Here is a 21072-nt window from a genome sequence, read left to right as displayed (position 1 = left end):
TTGCAAACACACATTAACATGGATAAACACAGTTATAAACACATTAAAACAGATAAACACACTCACAAACACACACAAACATGGATAAATGCAGTTATGAACACACATGGATATGTTACTTATACAGTTACAAACACACACATTGTCAGTTACAAACACACATTAATGTGGATAAACACACTCACAAACACATTAACATGGATAAACACAGTTACAAACACACATATAAATGTGGACAAAGTTACAAATACATGCATTAACGTGGGTAAACATAGTTATGGGTGCATACATTTACTTCATTAAACACAGTTGCAAATGCACATATTTACATGGATATACACAGTTACAAACACATACATTTACATGTTTCAACACCGTTACAGACACACCAGGCAATCTTACAAATCGGTCGAGCCGGTTAGATCACGGGACAGCAGGGAAATTAGGTTCACACCCAATTTCTCACCTCCTGCGATCTACTGGCATGATCGGCCTTGCGCCCAAAAATGGCATGAATATATTAAGTATACTTACATAGTGCTTTAAATAGAATTAGCGAGCCCAGGACACAATTGTCCAGGCTCACTTACCTCTGAAGCCAGCAGGGTAGGTTCTCTCAGGCGAGGAGCACATATTGTCCCCCAATGAGGACCAGACTTGAAGGTGGCGCTGGTAGAACCTCAGGCCATTGATGCCCACTGGATGGTGGCCTTTGTGCAGTGCCAGCCAGACACTGCCAACATGCACCTTGGCACTGCCAGCCCGGCACCACCAGCCTGGCACCAGGTGGGCAGTGCCTAAGTTGGGCTGGGCCAACCGAGAGGTCAGGCCATTCCATGGATGGGGGAACTGCAGCAAACTCTGCACAGCAATTGTTGGGGGGAGGAAGATGGTGACCACTGCCACTCTGTAAGCGGTGGGTAGCGGGAGGGAATGGGAATCGCTGCCACTCTGCATAGTGATTAATGGTGGGGTGTAGGGTGGGTCGTGATCATTCCAGGTGTGGGGGGGCGGGACAATCATTGCGAGCGGAGGTGATGGGTGGTTGATCATTCCAGGCGGGGTGGGTGGGTGATCATGATCAGCTGCAGGGGGTGTGGTGGTGGGCCATGGAGTCCGGTTGATATCAGTAGAGGCGGTGACAGGTCTCTGTGCTGTTGGGCCACAGAAACCTGCATGTGCACAATGGCGCCATCTGCTGCAATGAACCGGCTTTTGGCTGATTTAGGCCCCACCCATTCCCATACTGGTGAGTAACAAATTAAGGATTTTTTCAATTGAACTGAGTGTCAAATCATCAGGTGGCCTTGCCAAAATAGCAGATCTGAAATTCTCCCATTTTCACACTCATTCTGAACTTAGATTAATGTTGGTAAGATGTCCCCACACATTAACATGGATAAACAGTGACAAACAAAAAAATTAATACGGATAAACAGTTAAAACACATATTTACATTGATGAACAGAGTTACAAGCACACACATTAATATGCAGAAGCATCATTATTAACATCCATAAACATGGATAAACGCAGTTACAAACATATATTTTTACATGGAGAAGCACAGTTACAAATACACAGATTAACATGGATATACAAAGTTATTAACATGTGGCGGGGGGGGGGCGGGGGTGCGGTTGGATCTTACCTAAACAATTTGAAGTGCCGAATGAGCATGAAAATGGGAGTCTCAGACCTGTTTTTTCGGCAGGAGAAAAATTAAAATCTTATCCGCTTCGAGAAAAAAATGAGGTGGATGCTCTTCTTGTCAGGAGGATGAATGTTGACTGCTAGAGGGCGCTATTGCGCATGTGTCTGATCTCCCAATGCACTAAAGTGTACATGTTTAGTGCACTGGGAAAAAACTCATCTTCCACCCCCCCCCCCCCCCCCGCCCCGATCACTCCCCCCAACTGCCCCCCTGGAGGCCTGTAGATGGGCAGTTAATGCCTGCTGAAGGGCCTCATCACAGCACTGCTGGTGCTCAACCGATAAGGGCCTGGGGACTCACCCTGGGGACTTTTCCGGCAGGAAGATTAATAAGCAAACACTATTGGGATGCTTACAACGTGGTGATGGTGACCCTTGTTCAAAGGCAATAAGTGACACTTTGGGGGTGCAGGGGGTGGGGGGGGGCTGGCATTGCATTTCAGTGGGCCCCTTTCCCAATGCCAGATCTCTCGATCAGGCACTGACAGCCCTGATCCCGAGAAGATGATGCGCAGCCTGCACAGGTTTACTTGATTTCCTCATGTGGGGTGAGGTCCTCCTGCACTGGTGGCACTGAGCTGTCCACTAAAGGACCTCTGTTGATAGTGAGGTGAGAAGTCAAAATCATAGAAAAAAATCATAGAAATCCTACAGTACAGAAAGAGGCCATTTGGCCCATCGAGTCTGCACCGACCACAATCCCACCCAGGCCCTACCCCCATATCCCTACATAATTTACCCACTAATCCCTCTAATCTACGCATCTCAGGACACTAAGGGGCAATTTTAGCATGGCCAATCAACCTAACCCGCACATCTTTGGACTGTGGGAGGAAACTCACACAGACACGAAGAGAATGTGCAAACTCCACACAGACAGTGACCCAAGCCAGGAATCAAACCCAGGTCCCTGGAGCTGTGAAGCAGCAGTGCTAACCACTGTGCTACCGTGCCGCCCCATATAGAGGCCTTTTTGCCCCAGACTTAATCATTGTAGATCTGGAAAGGCAGTGGGGTGCTCACCACCTTCCTATTGATTAAATGCCACTAGAGAGGGCAGCAAATTCCACCTATGGTTACAAACATACACATTCAATCACATGGGAACAATCACACCTGTTCGCTTGATAATCATGCTGATGTATAGCATTGGTCACAAACACACATGTTCACACACACAATTACAAATCTTGGACATTCTCTTTTCCACCTTCTTCCGTCGGGAAAAAGATACAAAAGTCTGAGGTCACGTACCGATCAACTCAAGAACAGCTCCTTCCCTGCCGCCATAAGACTTTTGAATGGACCTACCTTGCATCAAGTTAACCTTTCTCTGCACCCTAGCTATGACTGTAACACTACATTCTGCACTCTCCCATTTCCTTCTCTATGAATGGTATGTTTTGTCTTTATAGCGTGCAAGAAACAATATTTTTCACTGTATATTAATACATTGACAATAATAAATCAAATCAAAAAACAGTGTTGTCAATGCCTGGTCATGAACTTATGTACAGTTATAAATAATATCCTGCACCAGCAATATCACAAACACACATTCATTCAATTACAAACGCATGTACACACGGAGACAAATACACACAGTTAGACATGGGTACAATACTGAAATGCTGCCATTTGGTTACAAACATTTATAAACATTTACTGATACACATAAAAAAACTTATGTTCACAAACTGTTAGAACTGTGTACATATATGTATTGGGTTAGAACACAAATATACACACAGATGCTTACAAGTACACACATGTATACAACAGTGGAAAATTCAAAGATATATGCACTTGGTTACAACACACTTTTACATTCATGGTTACAAACACACAACAGGTATAAACATGGTTAGAAACAGGCCTGCACGCACACATGATTACAAACCATATGCATTCATGGAGTTGGCACTTAATGGTTTCAACCAACCCTATTTTCAGAAAGGGGCAGTATAAAGTAGGTCGGATAGCTAGCCCACTGCCTTTCCATCCACCTCCATCCTGTCCCCATAATACGAGGGGATAGATAAGGTGCCTATACGCTGCCCGTCCTTAGGCCTGATGAGGTATTTAAAGTGCCAAATTAATGGACATATAGGGACCTCAATCAACCTCCAGTGCCATAATAGGCTGGGTAGTGGGGGGCAGGGAAGAGTAAGAAAACTAGTTTTTTCACCCAAAATGAAAATGTGGGGACATTCTTTTGGGGTGCCATCTGGGGCACCTCGCAATACCCCCACCAACCTTTGCCTGTCTGGACTCCAAAACCTCCTTCACTCTCCGCACCCCTTCCGTAGAGTGCCCGATCCCTCCTCACCCAAAATACTTCCTCGCACCCATGGCACAGTCCCAGCAGCACCCACAGCAGGCACTGCTGGAACACGAGAGCAGCTCAATCAGACTGGTGGTGAGATCTTGAGGGTGACAATTCTTCTACTGTGGGCAGAGGTCCCACTCTCTGGGCGAGATTCTCTGGTCTTGGTCTGTGTCAGGAACCACTGCGAGTGAAAGCGGAAAACTTTACATTCCAGCCAAAATACCATTAACTCTCAGTGGCAGTGGAGAATCCCAGCTGCAAATGAGAAGAATTGCGGCTTCTGTTTGTTAAAGCTTCTGGCAGCCATTTTTAAAGTTAGTCAGTTTACAATACAACCCCCACTTCCCCAAGCCCCCACACTCCGCCACCCCCCACCTCCATTCCCCTTTCCCTACCCCCACCTCCCCCACACACTCCCCCACCCCCATTCCCCTATCCCTACCCCCATCTCCTCCCCACACTCCCCCAACTGCACCTCGCTAAACCCACTCGCCTATGCCCACCCAGCCCACACCTCTCCACCAGATCCAGAAAGGCAGAACTCAGAAAGAGGTGATGTGGAGCTGTCTTCAGCTCTTCAATCAATGGCCAATATCCTGACTGTCTAAATTAAATTCCACCCACTGTTTCAAAGAGACACATCCACAAATGGTTACAACCATACAAGTATAAACGCATGGAAACAAACGCACTGAACAGACAGGTTCACAATCATTGTTTGTAAAAACACATGTTCACATGGTTACAGACAGATATATGTACACATGGTTAAATCATACACATGAATACATGCGTACAAACACAAATATGAATATATACTATAATCATGTACATGGACACATGCAGTTATTAATCTGCACACATGCACACGGGTAAAAACTTAGACAGAGACTTATGGGTAAAAACACAAATATCCACACTGCTGCAAATATGCACATGCATGTCCTTGATAATTTATACATGTTCACACAATCAAGCACATGTATCTTCACATATGTACACATGATCAGAAGCACACAAATATACACATGGTTACAAACACACATGTACACACAAGCTTTAATAAGCCATATGTATACACATGGTTTCAAACACACAAAATAATTGTGTACGTATATGCAGATAGAATAGTACATATATGCAGATATCTTGATGCACAACAACATCTTTCATTTACATAGCCTTGATTAACACAGTGAAAATCACAAGGCATTTGATTGGAGCATTACCATACAAATATGATACCAACCTGAGAAGAAACCATTAGGACAGATGAACAAAAGTTTGGTCAAAGTTGCATGTTTTAACACAGCTTAAAGGAGGAGAAAGAGGTAGAGAGCCAGAGATGTTCAGGGAGAATTTCTAGATTATAGGACCTAGGTGCTATAGAGACAGCCACCGATGGTGAAGCGATTAAAATGGGAAATGTGCAAGTGATCAGCACTGGAGAGATCTTGGAGGACTGTATTTCTGAATGAGGTTACTGAAATAGGGATGTGGCCCTGGAGGGATTTGAGAATGGAATTTAGAATCCCTACAGTGAGGAAGGAGCCATTCAGCCCATCAAGTCTGCACTGACTCTCCGACAGAGCATCCCACTCAGACCTGATCCTTGCAACCCACATATTTACCTGACTAATCCCCCTAACCTACACATCTTTGGGCACCAAGGGCAATTTAGCATGACCAATCCACTTAATTGTCTTTGGACTGTGATGTATCCCCGTAATGTACAGTGGATAGAGCAAGGTTCCTCTGAGAATGTGCCTCCATGGATAAGTAGCTTACAGATGTCTGTGGGTAATACTGAAATCACAGAAATCATAGAAACCCTACAGTGCAGAAAGAGGCCATCTGGCCCATCGAGTCTGCACCGACCACAATCCCACCCAGGCCCTACCCCCATATCCCTACACATTTACCCGCTAATCCCTCTAACCTACGCATCTCAGGACACTATGGGGCAATTTTAACATGGCCAATCAACCTAACCCGCACATCTTTGGGCTGTGGGAGGAAACCGGAGCACCCGGAGGAAACCCACGCAGACACGAGGAGAATGTGCAAACTCCACACAGACAGTGACCCAAGCCGGGAATCGAACCCAGGTCACTGGAGCTATGAAGCAGCAGTGCTAACCACTGTGCTACTGTGCTGTGAAACTTACGACTATTCTCAGTTATTGAAAACCTTTGTTACAACAGAAGACAAGACAATAGTACAAGTACTAACATTACCAACTGTTGGAGGCCGTGGCGATGCACGGTTCATACCCACATCAGTGGGTCTGGATCCCAGCACGGGGCGTTGCCTTCAGTAAAGCAGAGCAAAGGAGTAAGGTGACACATAGTAATAGATTAGAGTGCAGGTGGAGTTATCTTATTGGACTAGCCACCCAGCAAACTGAGAACTAGGATTCAACGTTTAAAAAATGCAAAGCTGGCCATAGTACAGGTGAATGTGAAATTGTGAGATTTTCGTAAGAACCCATCTGGTTCACTGATGTCCTTTAGGAAAGGAAATCTATCATCCTTACCCGTCTGGCCTTTATATGTACCCGTTTCACAGCAATGTGTTGACTTTTAAATGCCCTCTGAAGTGGCCAAGCCAGACACACAGTTGGATCAAAAAATGGTGCCAGTGGTTAAATGTGGCTCACCCCCAGAACCTTCTCAAGACATTAAATATCAGAGAGGATCACATCCTGAGAATAAAGAAAATTAACATCAACTGATGAAATCTGGTTGGTGTTTTGCAACTCTTGGTAAGAAGTGGAATTTGCAGCATGATGCAATTAGGAATGGATCATTTGAACAAAGAGTGATTTGAGTTTGGATGACAGGAAGAATGGATGATTCTTTACCTCATGGTGTAGAGCAGGGTCCCATTGTCCACCAGCCTCAGCAGTTTGTTTGGAGTGGTCATGTTGTGCGCCACTGATTTCTTTCCATTGTGAAAGAAAGTGTCTGGAGTCCAGATCTTGCTGGCTAGAAGGTTGTTTAGTGGCAATATGCGCATGGGCCCTTTAAATTTGAGCCGTTCATCCTTCCAACTCTGTCGGAAAAACACGTCAACGGTGTACTCCTGCATTCAGGAAAAACAGGGAGGCAATCAGATAGTTAGGAGCAGAGGTTGTTTCCTCAGCTTGTCCCTGTGCCTGCACCTATCACCACTTCCCAGACACACCAAACCCTTTCACCAATGTTGCCAAGCAAAGGATGAATTCTGTTCACCTGTCTCTGTCACCAATGTTTCAGGTTCAGTTTGTAATGTTTAACAAAGTAGAAGCATAAAATGATTACAGCATGGATGGAGGCCATTTGGCCCATTGTACCAGATCTCTGCAAGGGCAGCTCAGTTAATTCTACTCATCTGCCTTTTCCTGTAGCCCTACAATTTATTTTCTCTTTGGATAAAATTCTAATTTCCTTTTGAAAGCTATGCTGGAACCTATCGCCACCACACTCTCAGTCAGTGCATTCCAGATCCTAACCACTCGCTGTGCGAATCTGTCTCCACCACACTCTCAGTCGGTGCATTCCAGATCCCAACCACTCGCTGTGCGAATCTGTCTCCACCACACTCTCAGTCGGTGCATTCCAGATCCTAACCACTCGCTGTGTGAACCTATCTCCACCACACTCACAGACAGTACATTCCAGATCCCAACCACTCGCTGTGCGAATCTGTCTCCACCACACTCACAGACAGTACATTCCAGATCCCAACCACTCGCTGTGTGAACCTATCTCCGCCACACTCTCAAATCTCCTCTGAACCTTCCCTTCTCCAAGGAGAAAAGTCTTAGGTTCCCAAATCTATCTGCATAACTGAAGTTCCTCAGCTCTGGAAGCATTCTTGTAATTTTTTTCAGCACTCTCTCTAATCACATCCTTCCTAGATTGTGGTGCCCAGAACTAGACCTGGTATTGTGCCTGGATTAATTGATAACCTCAAAGTGAAGGCACCCTTAGGTAACAGCAATCTGAATATGATTGCATTTTACATTCAGTTTGAGGGAAAGAAGAGTGTGTCCTAGACTAGTATTTTAAACTTAAATAAGGACAATTATGAGGGCATGAAAGTTGAGCTAGCTAAAGTGAATTGGCAAATATTCTTAAGGGATAAATCAACAGAAGTTCAATTGGGATATTTCAGAATACACAGAATAGACACATCCCAATGAGAAAGAAAAATTACAAGAGGGGGTCCACCATCTATGGCTAACTCAAAAAGCAAAAATAGTATTAAACTTAAAGAAAAAGCATATTTTTTCCATAAATACATGACAGGTCAGGGGATTGGAAAGAATATAACGATCAAAAAATGACAAAAAGATTGATGAGGGGGGAAAAGTTAGTGTACGGGAGAAAGGTGGACAGTAAGAGTTTCTATAGGTATTCATAGAATCCCTACAATGCAGAAGAGACCATTTGGCCGATTGAGTCTGCACCAATTGTCTGACAGAGTATCTTACCCAGGCCCTCCTCCCCACTGTATCTCTGTAACCCCAACATTTACCATGGCTGACCCATCTAACATGCACATCTTTGAACTGTGGGAGGAAACCGGAGCACCCTGAGGAAACCCATGCAAACACTGGAAAAGTTTGCACAATCCACACAGTCACCCAAGGCTAGAATTGAACCCGGCTCCCTGGCGCTGTGAGGCAGCAGTGCTAACCACTGTGCCATTGTGCTTTAAATAAAAAAAGAGTAGACAAAGTGAGCATTGGTCCTATAAAACCTCCATCTGGGAAATTAATATTGGAAAAGAGGGCAATGGCAGATAAAATAAAGGTATTTTACATGTCTTCACTCTTGAGGATACAAGTAACATGCTAGAAATAGCTATAAATCAGGAATTGGAAGGGAGAGGGGAACTCAGGAAAATTACAATCAACAAGGAAGTAGTACTGAGTAAATTATTGGGTCTGTGGGCTGACAAATCCCAGATCCGGATGGACTTCACCCCAAGGTCTTGGAAGAAGTGCCAAAGGAGATAGTTGGTGCATTGGTTTTAATTTTCCAAAAATCCCTAGATTTGGGGAAGCTTCCTTTAGATTGCAAATTAGTAAATGTAACTCCTTTAATCAAAAAATGGGGGAGACAGAAAGCATGAAACTGCAGGACCAGTTAGCCCAACATTTGTCATAGCGAAAACGTTAGAGGTCATTATTAAAGATGTTATAGGAGGGCACTTGGAAAATTTCAAGGTAATCAGACATAGTTTTGTGAAAGAGAAATCATTGAACCAATGCATTGGAATTCTTTGAAGGAGTCACATGTGCTGTGGATAAAGGGAAACTGGTGGATGTACTGTACTTAGATTTCCAGAAGGAATTTGATAAAGTGTCACATCAAAGATTGTTGCATAAAATGAAAGCTCATGGTGTAGGGGTAACACGTTGACATGGATTGAAGATTGTCTAGTTAACAAGAAACAGAGAGTAGGCATAAGCGGGTCTTTTTCTGCAGGGTGTGACAAATGGTGTTTCACAGGCATCAATGCTGAGACTGCAACTGTTTACAATTTATATAAATGACTTGGGCGAAGAGACTGAAGGTATGATTGTTAAATTTGCTGATAACACAAAGACTGATTAAAAAGTAAATTGTGAAGAGGATGTATGGAGGCTACAAAGGGACATAAATACATTAAGTGAGCGGCCAAAAATTTGGGAAATGGAGTGTAATGTGGGAAAATGTGAAATTGTCCATTTCGGTAGGAAGAATAAAAAAGCTGATTATCTAAAAGGTGAGAGATTGCAGAGCTCTGAGATGCAGAGGGATCTGGGTGTCCTTGTACAAGAATCATAAAAGCCGATATACAGGTACAGCAAGTAATTAGGAAAGCGAATAGAACATTACAGTTTATTGTGAGGACAACTGAATAGAAAAGTAGTGAGGTTATGCTTCAGTTGTGCAGGGCATTGGTGAAACCAAATCTGGAATACTGTGTACAGTAGTGGTCACCTCATTAAAAGAAAGATGTAATTTGCTTTAGAAGGAGTTCAGAGAAGGTTTGCTCATTTAATACCAGGAATGGGTGGTTTCTCTTAGGGGGAAAAACTAGAGAGGTTCACTTCAATTGAGTTGAATTTTAACAACACTGTGTATAGTGGTGATATAAACAGGGCCTAGTTTTAAGGCTGATAAAATTGGATATCCTAAATTAAAGAATTGTGCATATTAAAATCAAACACAGTCAAACCTCAGGCAGGCCAATTGTACAAGTGCACAAACGTGTCTGCGCCTGACCCATCAACCACCCATCAAAGGTCGTTGCACTCTACTGATACTTAGCAGGAGATCATTGCACCTCATTGAAATGCACCGGCCTATTGTTAGAAGCCCAGATTGGGCCAGACTTTCTGTCACCGAGAGTTCCTGCAGTTACATGTAAGTAACAGCATGGAGATGGGACACCTGGGGGCGGACCCTGGTGTCCTGTCAGGCAGACATCAAGAAACCCACTGAGTACTGGAACCCCCTCCTGGGACCTCATTGGCCGGAAGCCAGAGAAGTTTCTGGAAAGGCAAGCAGGCTGGGGGATAAAGGGACACATTTTCAGACACACCAGCAGCGAAGACTCGACGGGGGAGGTGGCCTTGACCATTCGGAAGACTGACCAGAGAAGGAAGGAAGGAAGAAGCTGCCATCGAGACTCACTTTCGTGACGACAGACCTGAGGGACTGCAGTTTAACCAAACCATCTCTGCGGGTAGTATACTTGAATCTGGGGTATCCCCCTGTTTTATGTGGGTAATTTAAGGGTTAATAGCGTTATTATTAATAAACTTGTTGAACCTTTACTTGTGTTTGTCCTTTGCCCATCTTGCAAATAAGGGCACCGTGGTAAAACCTTGTAGTAAGCAAACTGGTCGAAAGTATCTGAGAATCAACAGGTACAACATTGGCATCCCAGACGGGACTTTGATAAGAAGTGATACGTTGTTCCGAAGTCGAACCTTCAACCCGGTATTCTCCAACACTCCGTCTGAGCCTGAATTAAGAGGGCAGATGCCCCACGTGATGGCCAGTCTTAAGTGAGTGAAGGACTAATACAGATTCAACCAGTAAATTGGGCCATAAACCCGGTGTCTGTAACACAAGGTGGACAAACTGTGTAGTCAGAACTAGAACAGTCTAGGGAATTTGGGTAAAATCTATGGGAGGAAATTTAGTGAAAACCGGACCCCTACCCCGATCCCTTACCTATACTCAAGTGACGAATCCTAAAAGGAAATAATTATGGCCAGTCACACTGAATGGGAGGAAGTTCTCTGTTTATATTTGAACCATAAGTGGCCCAAATGGGTACAGTGGGGTGACGCCCCGAAACCGGATCTGGGATCCGAGGGAGAGAATTGTTGGAATCATGCCCAGAAGGAAATGGGTAAAAGGGCTCCCAAGCTTAGGAAGGCGATTGCGATTGCTAGTTGTCTAGAACAGCTCCTTGGTAGAGAAGCGGACAGAGAGGCCCAGGTAACCCAATTAATGAGTGCTACCGCGCACATACAACAATTGGAAGCAGAGGTAGACACACGAGGGGAAAGGAACCAAATCAATATGATACACATGAGCCAATTCCAGGCTCAATGTGATAAAGCCTACCAAAAGGCACAGTGTGCTGTCCGTGAGAGAGAGGCTGCGCTGCAACAGGTAGAGGAAGTTAAATGTATATGCAGCGACCTGCAGGCTGCAGTAAAAGTTTTGCACCAAGCAGGAAAAGTAAATACAGCCCGCGCAACAGACCACTCCAAATGCCTGCGTGAGATTGCATATTTAAAATCACAACTAGCCATAAAAAGGGGTGTAATGTGTGCATACACGACCGAAACAGGGGATAGTGACCCAGGAGTAGAGTGGGGGGATTTAGAAGAGGATGCCTGCCATTATGCAACAGCTAGCATCACTGCCGACTGGGGACCCCCACCTCCCTTCCCAGGAGTGGAACCAACGGCACCACCTAATCCAGCCCCCATCTGGGGAAACTCAGTCTCAGCCCCTTGTCCAATTCCCATTCCGATAAGTCCAGTCACTAATTCGGTTCCTGTGCCGATGAATCCGGTCACCACCCGACGACAAGACGGACAGAACCACAATGTGACTTATGTAACTCCATACACCATGACACCATGACATAGCTAAGGCGATTGGAGTATTCAAACCCTCTAGGAATCCACATGATCTCTTTGATCAGGTCACCCAATATCGTGTTTTAAACGGCCTAGACGAGGCAGAAGAGGTTAAACTTATTTTGCTATGTTTAAGTCCTGCCATCCGTTCTGCCCAACCACAACCCCAGAACGTGGCCGAGGGAACCCTACCAGAAATGAAGGCAGCCGTTCTGGCCGCCATAGGCTACAATAGGGATGACCCGGTACAAGGCTTAAACAACTGCCAACAAAAGCGAGGGGAACACCCGACGGCCTATGCTGGTCGACTATGGAACCAATTTGTTGCGGTTTTTGGCCAATTAAATCGAGTCCAATTAAGTGCACACCACCGGTCCACATGGATCTGGACCCTTTTACAACACGCCACCGAGGGGAGTGGGAAAGCCTGTGACAATTTTGACCCTGCTGATAATACACACACAGAAGCCTGGGCCATCCACAAAATGACTCGTGTGTGGGAACGGGAAGTCAGACAAACAGACACCCCCAAGCCCACAAAACACAGAATGACCAGTGGTCTGTGACCAGTGGTGTTCCGCAGGGCTCTGTATTGGAACCTCTGCTATTTGTGATATATATAAATGATTTGGAAGAAGGTGTAACTGGTGTTATCAGCAAGTTTGCGGATGACACGAAGATGGCTGGACTTGCGGATAGCGATGAACATTGTCAGACAATACAGCAGGATATAGGTAGGCTGGAAAATTGGGCGGAGAAATGACAGATGGAATTTAATCCAGATAAATGCGAAGTGATGCATTTTGGAAGAACTAATGTAGGGGGGAGTTATACAATAAATGGCAGAGCCATCAAGAGTATAGAAACACAGAGGGACCTAGGTGTGCAAGTCCACAAATCCTTGAAGGTGGCAGCACAGGTGGAGAAGGTGGTGAAGAAGGCATATGGTAAGCTTGCCTTTATAGGACGGGGTATAGAGTATAAAAGCTGGAGTCTGATGTTGCAGCTGTATAGAACGCTGGTTAGGCCACATTTGGAGTACTGCGTCCAGTTCTGGTCGCTGCACTACCAGAAGGACGTGGAGGCTTTAGAGAGAGTGCAGAGAAGGTTTACCAGGATGTTGCCTGGTATGGAGGGTCTTAGCTATGAGGAGAGATTGGGTAAACTGGGCTTGTTCTCCCTGGAAAGACGGAGAATGAGGGGAGACCTAATAGAGGTGTACAAAATTATGAAGGGTATAGATAGGGTGAACAATGGGAAGCTTTTTCCCAGGTCGGAGGTGACGATCACGAGGGGTCACGGGCTCAAGGTGAGAGGGGCGAGGTATAACTCAGATATCAGAGGGATGTTTTTTACACAGAGAGTGGTGGGGGCCTGGAATGCGCTGCCAAGTAGGGTGGTGGAGGCAGACACACTGGCAACGTTTAAGACTTACCTGGATAGTCACATGAGCAGTCTGGGAATGGAGGGATACAAACCAATGGTCTGTATGGACCAATGAGCGGCACAGGCATGGAGGGCCGAAGGGCCTGTTCCCTGTGCCGTACTGTTCTTTGTTCTTTGTTTGTTCTTTGATGAACCCGATCCACACAGACCCAGCCCCCGTTTGGCGTAACGAAGGGGGAGGTGGAAACAGGGGACAGGGAAACTCACCCCCATATACCCCTGCCAATCATCGATACAGAAAACCGCAGCTCCACGCAGAACCCTGATATATTCCCAACCCCAGATACAGGGAACAAGGTAAAACCAACCCCAGATATGCACCCCCACAAGCACAGTGTTATAACTGTGGGCAACCCAACCACTTTGCCCGGGACTGTAGGGCACCACCAAATTTCTGGGGACCAGCAAACCCCACACACCCATACACTACTGCTGATCGCCGACACAGGGAACCACAAGGCCGCACAGGACATAGGCCCAACCCCCAACACCAAGAACGATATAGAGCTGAGCCCAGAGGCCCACGCCCACAAGCACAGTGTTATACCTGGGATGAACAATCTATTGTTATACTGTGCCATCGTCCTCCAACAACAAGGACACATGCCACATACCCAACATTTTATTTTCACGCTCTGCAAACTCCTTACCCCACTCAACCCCATTAACACTGATTGCCGACCAACCCTTCGTATGACACTATTGGGCCTTTATTATTCATTTACTTATTTCTTTGTTTTTTTTAAACAAAGAGGGGAGTCATACGACATTCTTGTAAAGAAAAGGAAAAGAGAATCGGGTATTAATAAGAATTAACAGGTGCTACCTTGATCTCCCCCAGAATGAACTACATATTTCTCTGCTATCTGGGACTCCTCATCTCAGACCGAACCACAGACACCACATCAACCAAAGACCAAAAGATCAGCCTACGATACCCCAGATATATGTGGTTAAGGAATTTCTGCAAAACCTGGACTCGGCAAGGGCCATCCAACATCGGGAGAGGCTCTACAATCAAGAGCCTTGATACTCTCCCATCTATATTTAATATGCATAGTCACTTGTCATTTTATACAGTTTATTGCTTTGTTTTGTATATACCCAATTGATGTATTGTTTTACTATTGTGGGTTAGGGGTGATACTGTCAACCCCAGATTCGGGGTACTTGCTTGTTGAGATGGTTGGTGAGAATTGTGTGATCCGGTTTGCTGACGCTCATTGCATCAAGAGGAGGGAATGTGGTGATATAAACAGGGCCTAGTTTTAAGGCTGATAAAATTGGATATCCTAAATTAAAGAATTGTGCATATTAAAATCAAACACAGTCAAACCTCAGGCAGGCTAATTGTACAAATACACAAACGTGTCTGCGCCTGACCCATCAACCACCCATCAAAGGTTGTTACAATCTACTGATACTCAGCAGGAGATCATTGCACCTCATTGAAATGCACCGGCCTATTGTTACAAGCCCAGATCGGGCCAGACTTTCTGTCACCGAAAGTTCCTGTAGTTACATGTAAGCAACAACATGGAGATGGACACCTGGGGGCGGACCCTGGTGTCCTGTCAGGCAGACATCAAGAATCCCACTGGGTATTGGAACCCCCTCCTGGGACCTCATTGGCTGGAAGCCAGAGAAGTTTCTGGAAAGGAAAGCAGGCTGGGGGATAAAGGGACACACTTTCAGACACACAGGAGCGAAGACTCGATGAAGGAGACGACCTTGACCATTCGGAAGACTGACCAGAGAAGGTAGGAAGGAAGAAGCAGCCATCGAGACTCACCTTCGTGACGACGGACCAGAGGGACTCAGAGAATCGAGTCTGCAGTTTAACCAAACCATCTTTGCGGGTAGTATACTTGAATCTGGGGTATCCTCTTGTTTTATGTGGGTAATTTAAGGGTTAATAGTGTTAATATTAATAAACTTGTTGAGCCTTTACTTGTGTTTGTCCTTTGTCCATCTTTCAAATAAGGGCACCGGGGTAAAACCTTGTAGTAAGCAAACTGGTCGAAAGTATCTGAGAATCAACAGGTACAACAGTATGTTCAAATAAATGGTGTTACTGTGGGATTCCCTCTAGGCCCAGCTCTCTCAAACATCTTTGTTGAGTTCCATGAAAAACGTCTCTTTGACGGAATTACCCTAACATCCCACCCCTTGCATATTTCCGATACATGGATGATACGTTTGCTATATTTGAATCCGCAGCTGCCTGACACACCTTAATGGGCTGTATCCTGAGCTGAAATTCACCTTTGAAATGAGCTCCTTTTCCTCAATGCGCTGGTTGAGAAATCTAGGGAATTCATGACTACTCTCTACCTCAAACCAAAAGAGGAAACGCTGGAAAATCTCAGCAGGTCTGGCAGTATCTATAAGGAGAGAAAAGAGCTGACATTTCGAGTCCAGATGACCCTTTGTCAAAGCTAAAAGGCATAGAGAGTGGGAGATATTTATACTGCAGGGGGAGGAAATGAAAGATGAGTCATAGCCATAGAAACGAGGGGAAAAGACTGCTCATAGCTGTCCACAAAGAGAATAAAGGGTGTGAGTGGCCAAATGGCAGAGAAGTTGTAAGCTGTGACAGATGAAGATGTTGAGGGGGGGTGGGTGGGAGGTGGGGGAGAATGGGACAGAGGTAGAATGTAGACAAGGGGAAGCGGGGGGGAGAAAAGGTAAGGGAAGGGGGATGAAGTAGGGGGAAAAGAGTGGAGGGGGGGGAAGAAAACTGAAGAAAGACAATAAAGAAATAAAAGGTAGAGGACAGTAAAAAATTAAATAAAATAGAATGAAAACAAAGGGGGTCAAGGTGGGGTAGAGCAAATCATCTGAAGTTGTTGAATTCAATGTTGAGACCGGAAGGCTGTCAAGTGCCTGGCTGGAATATGAGATGCTGTTCCTCCAGATTGCGTTGAGTTTCACTGGAACATTGCAGCAAGCCAAGGAGAGACATGTGGGCATGGGAGCAGGATCGTGCATTAAAATGGCAAGCAACTGGAAGGTCAGGGTCCTGGTTGCGCACAGACCAAAGGTGCTCACAGCAAAGTGATCACCCAGTCTACGCTTGTTCCCTCCAATATAGAGATCACATTGGGAGCAGCGAATGCAATAGACCAAATTGAAAGAGGTGCAAGTGAAATGCTGCTTAACCTGGAATGAAGATTTTGGACCTTGGATGGTGAGCACAGAATATGTAAAGGGACAGGTGTTACACCTTCTGCAATTGCATGGGAAGGTGCCATGAGTGACGGGAGAGGTGTTGGGTATAGTGGAGGAGTGGACTAGGTTATCCCGGAGGGAACGGTCTCTGCGGAATGCTGACAGAGGGAGTGAAGGGAAGATGTGTTTGGTGGTGGCATCACGCTGGAGTTCACGAAAATGGCGGAGGATTATGCTTTGCATGCGGAGGCTGGGGGGGTGAAATGTGAGAACAAGGGTGACTCTATCCTTGTTTTGGAAAGGAGGGGAGGGGGGTGAGGGTTGTGGCGTGGGAGATAGACTGCATGCTGTTGAGGGTCCTGTCGACAACTGTAGATGGGAATCCATGGTTGAGGAAAAAGGAACACATATTAGGGGCCATACGGTAGCACGTGGTTAGCACTGCTGCCTCACAGCTCCAGGGACCCAGGTTCGATTCCCGTCTTGGGTCACTGTCTGCATGAAGTTTGCACGTTTTTCCCGTGTCTGCGTGGGTTTTCTCCAGCTGCTCCGGTTTCCTCCCACAGTCCAAAGATGTGCGGATTAGAGAGATTAGCCATGCTAAATTGCCCCTTAGTGTCCCGGGAAGCACAGGTTAGAGGGATTAGCAAGGTAAATATGTGGGGTTACAGGGATAGGGCCTGGATGGGATTGTTGTTGGTGCAGACTCGATGGGCCGAATGGCCTCCTTCTGCACTGTGGGGATTCTATGATTGTCATCATTCTATGATATTAGAAACACCACTTTGGAAAGTGGCATCATCAGAACAAATGCGACGGAGGCGAAGGAGCTGAGAGAAAGGGATGGAATTCTTACAGGATGTGGGGTGTGAAGAGCTGTAGTCCAGATAGCTGTGGGAGTCAGTGGGCTTGTAATGAAGATTGGTAGATAGTCTGTTGGCAGAAATGGAGACATAAAGGTCAAGGAAGGGTAGGGAAGTGTCTGAGATAGACCAGGTGAAGGCGATGGAGGAGCAGAAACTGGAAGCAAAGTTGATGAATTTTTCGAGGTCTGGATGAGAGCATAAAGCGGCGCCAAAAGAGTCATCATTGTACCGGTAAAGGAGTTGTGGGAGGGGACCTGGGTATGCCTGGAACAAGGATTGTTCCACATACCCCATAAAAAGACAAGCGTAGCTCGGACCCATTGCTACTCTTTTGATTTGGAGAAAGAGGGATGAGTTAATTGAGAAGTTGTTGAGAGATAAAACGAGTTCAGCCAGGCGGAGGAGAGTGGTGGTGGATGGGAATTGTTCAGGCCTCTTTTCAAGAAAGAAGCAAAGAGCTCTCGGGCTATCCTGGTGTGGGATGGAGGTGTAGGGAGATTGCACATCCATGGTGAACAGGAGGCAGTTAGGGCCTGTGAACTGGAAGTTGTTAATATGACACAGGGCATCAGAGAAATCCCGGATGTAGGTGGGGAGGGAATGGACCAGGGGAGTGAGGATGGAGTCAAGCCAAGAGGAAATAAGTTCAGTGGGGCAGGAGCATGCTGACACAATGGGCCTACCAGGACAGTCCTTTTTGTGGATTTTGGGAAGTAGGTAGAAGTGGACTGCACGGGGTTGGGAGACTATGAGGTTGGGAGCTGTGGGGAGGAAGGCATCTGGAGGAAATGAGGTCGGTGACAGTGTTGGAGATAATGGCTTGATGTTCAGTTTGGTGGTCATGGGGGAGGTAAGAGGAAGTATCTGAGAGTTAGCGCTCAGCCTCTGCGAGGTAGAGATCAGTCCGCCAGACGACATTAGCACTTCCTTTGTCGGCAGGTTTGATGACAATGTCAGGTTTGGACCTGAGGGAGCGAAGAGTGGAAAGATTGGAAGGAGAGAGGTTGGAATCGGTGAGGGGGGCAGAAAACTTAAGACGGCCAATGTCCCATCAACAGTTCCCAATGAAAAGATCGAGGACAGGTAATTGTCCCGGTTGGGGTGTCCAATTGGAGGCAGAATGTTGGAGGCACGTGAAAGGATCTGTGGAACGGGGTGAGGACTCTTGCCCAAAGAACTGGGCACAGAGACGAAGGCGACGGAAGAAGGGTTCAACATCATGTCGAGCCCGGAATTCATTGAGGTGGGGATGTAAGGGTATGAAGCTGAGTCCTTTGCTGAGAAGCACGCTCAGCCTCAGAGAAGGGAAGGTCAGAGGGTATGGTGAAGACACGGCAAGGGCTGGGGCTCAAAGAGATGGAGTTTGAGGGATTGGGACTGGTGGAGGGATGGACAGTGGTGTTGATAAGTTGTTGAAGCTTGCGTTCCTTGTGCAAGAAACAGGAAAAGTTTTTTGTTAAGACGTCGAGTGATGCAGAGGATGAAATGAAACTGGAGACAGGGACAGCTTTGAGAGAGAGTAAGACAGTGTTGCTGGAGAGAGATGTGGAGTGCCTTCATGTGGCAACGCATGGAACTGAGTGTGGTTTTCAGGATGCGGCGAGAACGGCAGTTTGAAGAATGTTGTAATCCTGGAAGTTACATGCGGAGTGGAATTTGAGTTGAAATTCATGTGGGGTAAGTCGGTGATGAAGACAGTCACTGAGGAAGGAAATGTGGCTGTGGAAGCGAGTCTTGGTAAATACCTTGTCCAACACTAAGAGAGAAATGGAAAGCAGTGAAGGTGGATGGGGGGGGAGAGACATATGGAAATCGTGTCGGAGAGAAGAGCAATACTTCTTCAGGGTAGGCATTTCTGGAAGAGAAGTGGCAGTGAGTTAAACACTGGATAAAAGCAAATTACTGCAGATGCTGGAATCTGAAACCAAAAGAGAAAATGCTGGAAAATCTCAGCAGGTCTGGCAGCTTCTGTCAGAGAGAAAAGAGCTGACATTTCGAGTCCAGATGACCCTTTGTCAAAGCTAAAAGGCATAGAAAGTGGGAGATATTTACTCTCTACCTCAAGCCTACCTTCATTGGTCAATACACACATTGGGATTCCTACAGTTCCATTTGCTATAATTGACCTTGGCAGAAACCTGGTAAATAGGGCTTGAGCCATTTGCTCAGAGTGAGCTTGATACTGAAATAGGGCATCAAAGATACTGCGGGATAATGACTACCCTGATCTCAACATTGTTCACTATACGTCACACAAACTCATGAATAGACCCAATGCCATTGGTCATAGGAAGTGCTCAGTCCACCTCAGGTTACTTGGAAGGGTAAGGCATCTCAATACTTTGAGTAACAAATGAAGCTGTTTCAATCTGCTCCCATACAGCAGCAACACGAGTGACAAGATGCTGCCGTTAAAACAAGAAGACATTCTGCCTATCACACAAATTAATAATGTGGTATATGAATTTCAGTACCAGTGTGATGCTAGGTACATCCCAAAGACTGGTGAATCATATCAAACAGCATATCCCTTTGCTGTTCACAACGGGCAATATGCAGACCATGCCTAACCAGTCCGTGTTTGCAAAACCCAAAACACAGTGTCCAACATTAGATGTGATTCTATAATTGGATAACACTTGCTAAACAATCCTGGTTGTGCTAAGAATGATACTGAAAACCAATCTAAGATTATAAGTTCACTCACAGTGTGGCTCACTTATGCATGCTGGAAGCCACATATATTCACAAACATCGGGTTCTGTCCATTGCAGACAAATGGAGCATGTCCACATATTGCACCTTTTTCAACTAAATAGAAGCCATTCCTGGATTCATTCCCCATATGGAAATGCCTTGACTAATCAGAGTCAACCTGTTTGTTTTGATTTGAACAGAAGTTTGGCAGTTAACTGTTCCCTGGTGCAATCCTCATGGCAATAGCTTCACCAATTAAGAGTCCACTTGCCAACCAATCAGCACTTGCTGCTCGTGCAGTATAAATTATTACTATTGGAAATTTCATGTAAGCTGTCCTGATGTGTGCAAGATTAAAAGCTTTGACAGCATATCTCTTTTTTTCAGAAATACTCCAGCAAGTTAGTCAAACACAATTTATTTTAACACATTCCTGCTGGATTTCCTTAATTAACCACCATTTTAAAATATTCTTTCACCGGATCTCGGTGTCGCTGGCTAGACTAGCATTTATTGCCCATCCCTAATTGCCCTTGAGAAAGTGGTGGTGAGCTGCCTTCTTGAACTGCTGCAGTCCATGTAGTGTAGGTACACCCACTGTGCTGTTAGGGAGGAATTTTCCCTAACAGGGATTTGATCCAACGATGGTGCAGGAACGGCGATATATTTCCAAGTCAGCGTGGTAAGTGACTTGGAGGGGAGCTTCCAGA

At 45.7% G+C, this 21072-nt stretch overlaps 1 protein-coding gene across 1 annotated transcript in view; it reads right to left on the bottom strand.

Annotated features, from left to right (window-relative positions):
• The window catches only part of LOC144493128 (gamma-aminobutyric acid receptor subunit alpha-1-like), a 454514-nt gene that overhangs the window by 144342 nt on the left and 289100 nt on the right, over positions 1–21072 (bottom strand). Inside the window, exon 9 of the mRNA XM_078212030.1 lies at positions 6906–7126. Coding sequence (XP_078068156.1) covers positions 6906–7126 — 221 coding nt within the window. The remainder of the gene's footprint in view (positions 1–6905; positions 7127–21072) is intronic.

The sequence above is a fragment of the Mustelus asterias genome, chromosome 4 (assembly GCF_964213995.1).
Source record: "Mustelus asterias chromosome 4, sMusAst1.hap1.1, whole genome shotgun sequence".
Classification (NCBI taxonomy): Eukaryota; Metazoa; Chordata; class Chondrichthyes; order Carcharhiniformes; family Triakidae; genus Mustelus; species Mustelus asterias.
Note: the sequence above shows the minus strand (reverse complement) of the source record. Positions and strands in the feature narration are given on the sequence as shown.